Source organism: Octopus bimaculoides, chromosome 7 (assembly GCF_001194135.2).
Source record: "Octopus bimaculoides isolate UCB-OBI-ISO-001 chromosome 7, ASM119413v2, whole genome shotgun sequence".
Lineage (NCBI taxonomy): Eukaryota > Metazoa > Mollusca > Cephalopoda > Octopoda > Octopodidae > Octopus > Octopus bimaculoides.
The window spans coordinates 61,096,758-61,102,940 of NC_068987.1; the positions used below are offsets into that span (position 1 = coordinate 61,096,758).

The following is a 6,183-nucleotide window of genomic DNA, read 5'->3' on the forward strand; positions in this document are numbered from 1 at the left end:
ATATATATATATATATATATATACGATGGGCTTCTTTTAGTCTCTATCTATGAAATCCAGTCGCAAGGCTTAGGTCGGCTCAAGGCTATAGTAGAAGACACTAGCCTAGTGGTTTCCAACCTGGGATTCGTGGACCCCTGATGGTCCGCAAATGTAGTGCTAGAGGTCCTTGAACTAAATTCAAAATTTCATATACATACATACATACATATATACATACATACATGCATACATACATAAGGATAAGCATATTAAAAAAGGTCCGTGGGAAAATTCATTTAAATAAAAGGGCTGAGAACAACTGCACTAGCCCAAGGTGCCACGCAGTGGGACTGAACCCAGAACCATATAGTTTGGAACCAAGCTCCTTACGACACAGTCACTTCTACACTTATTAGTAACATATCAAAGGAAAATTGTAACAAAATGAAAAAAATTTAAATTTCGTATATATCATTTAAATGCTAAATAGACTCTGTATATATCAAAATCATAGTAACATTTAGAAACAACAGATCTGACTCTTCTTTATTTTCTTAAATCAAGTTTTTTGTTCTTTTATAGATATGCCACACTTAACACCCCATCAGTTGTCTTGTTCACCTACATGGTGTTATTTCCTTACCAGTACACATACAGCCAGTCAGGTGAGTTACTTCTTATGCTTCTCCTGTTTATTCTACGAGGGAATATTGAAAGGTTTCTGGCTTTAAGGGTATTGTGAAATCCCTGGTTGTAGACCCAACCTTCCGTGTTCTTTTACAGGGCTTAGAAAAACTGAGGGACCACTGCAAAAAGTGTGTAATTCTGGGAGGGGAATATATTGAATAAAATCATAAATAACAAATTCTACTATATTTTCTTTTACACAAAGCCAGGAACTTTTCAACACCCCCTACATAAGGTGCTAAATAGATTTTTAATTGTTGGCACTCCGTCACTTACGACGTCGAGGGTTCCAGTTGATCCGATCAATGGCTGAGCACTCCACAGACACATGTACCCTTAACGTAGTTCTCGGGGATATTCAGTGTGACACAGTGTGACAAGGCTGACCCTTTGAATTACAGGCACAACAGAAACAGGAAGTAAGAGTGAGAGAAAGTTGTGGTAAAAGAGTACAGCAGGGTTTGCCACCATGCCTGCCGGAGCCTCGTGGAGCTTTAGGTGTTTTCGCTCAATAAACACTCACAACGCCCGGTCTGGGAATCGAAACCGCGATCTTATGACCGCGAGTCCGCTGCCCAAACCACTGGGCCATTGCGCCTCTACAGATTTTGAATACAGGTTTAAAAAATAACATGACAGAGAGAGAGGGGTGGAGAGAGCCTAATAGACACAAAGACAACGAAAAAGTGAGAGAGGGGCCTATGTATGGATGTAAGTAGAATTACTAAGCTGAAAAGATCAGAGCCTGTTATAATAAGCGTACAAGAGACGAAAAGAAGACAAAATTTTACATCGAGTCAATATTTAAGGAGTGTTCATTAGTACGACCTTATGTAGCATATGGATGACATCTTATGAAACTGTGTTAGTAGATTTCATCGACCACAGTCCTCTACTGGCACTTATTTTAGCGACCCTGAAAGGATGGAAGACAAAGTTGACCTCGGCTACATTTGAACCTACAACATAATAACAGGCAGAATGCCACTTGGCATTTTGCCCGGCGTGCTAACGATTCTGCTAGCTCGCCACCTTAACTTCTTTTTTTTTTATGAAATATAATGAGTTTTTCAATGAGAGAGAGTTGTAATGGATGCGTTCTATTTTGGAAGGCGAAGATGATGATGTTGATGCTGAATCCAATAAAGAAAGACAGTGGCCGAAGTTGTAGATAACATATTTATTTCACCATTACATATAATAAAAGCCAAACCACGACGGGCAGGTGTGCATAAAAACAGTCGGAAAACATACGAGGTAACGAGAGTTATATTTTCTTTGTAAAAGGTAGATAGCGTTGGACTTATGTTTTCCCATATTCCCTGTCGTTCTAGCAGCAGTATCTAAATAGATCAAGTGATGTTGAAACAAAAGTGAGTGAGTGAGAAAGTAAGAGACAACTGTATCGCTGGTGGATTCCATAACTGTCCTTCTATCACGTTCTGTCGAGACAGTAATTCTGTGCCAATTACCCTACTCTTTGTCGGTCGCTCTCACACATTCCTTTTTCTTTACAAAATGCTAGTATTTATAATTCTGCAGACTAGCTAGGAAGATGGATATACCGTTATAACAATGGCTAAATTAATGTAGGTCGCACTTTGTTTACCTAAACTTTCTATGGTATACCAAGGTCCTGGGTCAAACGGAAAACGCATTAATCAGCGTTCCCTTCTGACAGGACAACAGGTCGTATGATTAGAGATAATTTCTAGATTCGGTTTCGAATTTCAGGCAGGCAAGGCCAAACAAGATCCTACAGAGTGATACCTTTTGTGTATGTACGTACGTACATGTATATGTGTAGAAAAAAAAATGATACCTGTTGGGTCAAAGAGATACCATTTCATGTGTATCGTAAACAACTCAGATCTGATTCGAATCCAATACGGCGAGCAAGAAATTTATACAGCACACTTGCTGCATACAGCATTCAATTGTACTACCTCATAGTATTTATTTAGATTTGAGACTTAAGGAACATGCTTAGTACACAGGCCGGTGACATGGATACATACTGCGTATTCTAAGTCGGTAGTTTAATAATCACCAACTTGGCAAACTATTCTTACCAGACAGTGAAAATCGTGAGAATGCTTTGAATCTGTGGTACATTGACACTGCGTCTCTGAGCATAGAGGAGATCTACCCGGGATCTTGTCAGAGCAGAGCATACATCGTCTACCCGTTCAAACAGGCTAGGCTATTTATTTTGCAACGCTTGGAACATGTTAAATTTGTGTTCGAACCTGGGTTATTAAATTCTTCAAGAATATATACTTCCCACAGAACAGTTGTTCAATGCTTTTATACAACCCGAATGTAAGGCGATATGTTTCATTGTACTGTATTACAACATTGTACTGTGCGTGTACGGTGATATTATTATAATATGAAAATTACAGTGTTTGCAGTGTCATGTTATGCTGTTTGTTTTATAAGGTATTGTTATTCTACATATGTCACTATATACTAGTACTGATATTTTGTATTTCTGCTGTCTTTACTGTCAAATCCTCGCGTGTTTTATGCTTGTTATGGCAACTTGGGATACAATGAAATACTCGTTATAAATACAAAAACAATAAATTGTATTTCAATAGATGGAAATACGATAACACGATGTTTACAGCCTTAATAGAATAATTACTACCGATAATGTAGTTTGCATCAGTTATGATTGATATTTTATCTCTCGAGTTTTCATCCGTATATATATATATGTATTATAAAAAGTGAGCAAGCTGAAATAAGTTATTTTGCCGTTAAGAGGAAAATTCTAATTTCTATTCCTCTTAGTTCTTATTTACTTTTTCTGTTTACTATTTACCGATACAGACCATCACTTTCTCCTTTAGATTCTGATGATTCACTTTGATTTGGATACTGTGTTTAGTATAGAGGGCGAAGGCGTGTGGCTTAGTGGTTAGGATATTTAGCTCACGAACGCAAGGTCGTAAGTTCGATTCCCGGCGACGCGTTGTGTCCTCGTGCAAGACACTTTATTTCACGTTGCCCCAATCCACTCATCTGGCAAAAATGAGTAGTACCTATATTTCAAAAGGTCAGCCTTGTTACATTCTGTGTCACGCTGTATCTCCTTGAGAACTACGTTAAGGGTACATGCTCACCCATATGCACTTTAATTTCACGAGCAGGCTGTTCCGCTGATCGGGTCAAAGTTAAAATTGCTTACGATTTGGGAAAAAGATATGGTCAGATAAATCATCTTTTCATGAATAATATAAAGATTTATGCGAAAAATAAGAAACAGCTTGAAACATTTTCTCAAATGACGTAGGTATGGAATTTGAGATAGAAAAGTACGCTATATTCAAAATGAAACGAGGAAGATTTGAAAGAAGCCAGCAAATTGAAATGCCTAATGGGCAAACAATAAGAGCGGTTGAGAAAGGACAGTGACATCAGAACTTGAGAATACTGGAAACAGACGAGATTAAAAAATGAAGAAATGAAACAAATTACCAGTAGGGAGTACGCAAGGAGAGTCAGAAAATTAATGCAGTCAAAGTTGAATTCTAAAAATCTTATTAAAGCAAAAAATTCAAGCACTCTTAATAAGATATGGAGTTGGAATTATAGACTGGACCAGAAACGATATAAAGAATCTTGACAAAAAAACTAAGAAGTTGTTGCTGTATGGAGCCCACCATCCGAAAGCTGATACTAATCGGCTGTACTTGAAGAGAGACCAGGGTGGAAGAGGCTTAATAGCAGTGGAAGAATGTGTACAGATGAAAAGAAAAAGTTAGTAGAGTATTTACAGAGCAGCGCAGAAAATCTAGTAAAGACAGTAAAGAACATGTAGTGAAGCACGTAATTGGAGAAAAGGACAAGAATGAAATACAAAGAGAGTACGTCAGACAGATCAGAGAGAAACCTCTGCATGGCCAGTTTTAGAAAGCCACTGAAGACGCATGTGGAACAAATTCCTGGGCTTGTTTAAGAAATGAGCAATTAAATAAAGAAACAGAGAGCTTAATTGTAGCAGCCCAAGATGAAGCGATAAAAACAAATAACTTGTGAAAAAATATATATGGAGAGAATGTCTCAGAAAAATAGTGGAACTTAGAGCGAGCCTGTGGAACGTGGAGCGAGCCTGTGGAACTTGGAGCGAGACAGTGGCACACATTGTGGCAAAATGTTCCAAGTTGGCACAGGAAGAATATAAGAAATGGAGGCACGACCGGGTTGTAAATGTAATACACTGGAAACTGTGCCAGAAATGGGGATTTGAAGATGGAAACACTTGATACAATCATCGAGTCGAAAGAATATTGGAGTCGAAGGGACTTGCCTATTCAAACGGACAAGAAATTAGAAAATAATACACCAGATATAACCATTGTACGAGGGAAAGTCAAAACTTATCTGCACTTTTGCCCCATAACATACCTTTATTCTTGTCACACTGCCTTCTGCGCATGTGTGCTTATAGTTGGTATTATTGTGGTCACGTGATCCAAGTTTGAGCCTGATCACGCCATTTTTCTTTCTGGCTTTATAGTGCAAGCATGGTCGCTCCACTAGCAATGTGCACCAAAGAAGGACAAAGAGCACTGACCCGATTTCTCTGGTCGGGAGGTGTGTCAGGTGCTGAAATTCATCAGAGGCTTTTAGCGCAATATGGGGACAATGCACTACCGCATAGAAGTGAGTATGAGTGGATCGAGAAGCTTAAAAGTGGCCGGACAACATGACGCACGAAGAGGAAGCAGGACGCCTGTTAACCTCCACCACTGACGAGAAGATTCAGCTACCTCACTGATCATAACTCGCCGGTTGACCATTACCATCTCTCGAGCTTGCTGAATCTTCCCGTCAGTGGTGGAGGTCGACGGGCGTCCTTCTCCCTCTTCGTGCGTCACGCTTGTCCCCCTACTTTTAAACTTCTCGACCCACTCATACACACTTCTACGTGGTAGTGCTGTTCCCGTATTGTGCTAAAAGCCTCTGATGAATTTCAGCAGCTGACACACTTTCCGACCAGAGAAATCGGGTCAGTAGATGACGGATGCGATGTAAGCATTCGCCACCTCCATCCGACCTTTCAAGGATAGCTTTCTCTCAGTTCATTTCTGGATGAGATTGGCCACCCAGCTCGCCACCTCGTCCTAGTTCTTCTCCACCTGGAGATCTGGACCGAACCAGACCCCGAGCTATTTAACAGGCATGGACCTGCCTCTCCAGGTGCCCAGTTGCAGGCCCACTGACTTCCTCTGTCACCGCCTCGTATTCTTTTAGAGCAGTGCCGACCAGGTCTGTATGCCTGGTGTTCGACACTATGACTCGTATTAGTTCGCGCGGGATACCTCTCAACGCCTCCAGTTTCCAGGGCCATCACACACAGGAGAGACGAGAGAGGACACCCTTGATGGACCGTGCGCATGATATTGAATAGTTCCGATAGGTAACCATTCATCCGAACTACCGATGGTAGGGACACAAACAGTCACACATACATACATACATACATACATACATACATACATA

The 6,183-nt window shown here is 40.2% G+C and overlaps 1 protein-coding gene across 2 annotated transcripts in view; it reads left to right on the plus strand.

Moving 5' to 3' along the window:
* The window catches only part of LOC106874651 (QRFP-like peptide receptor), a 55,556-nt gene that overhangs the window by 13,723 nt on the left and 35,650 nt on the right, over positions 1 to 6,183 (plus strand). For both annotated transcript variants that reach the window (XM_052969716.1, XM_014922445.2), the window contains exon 2: positions 565 to 647. In XM_052969716.1, the coding sequence (XP_052825676.1) occupies positions 565 to 647 (83 nt within the window). The remainder of the gene's footprint in view (positions 1 to 564; positions 648 to 6,183) is intronic.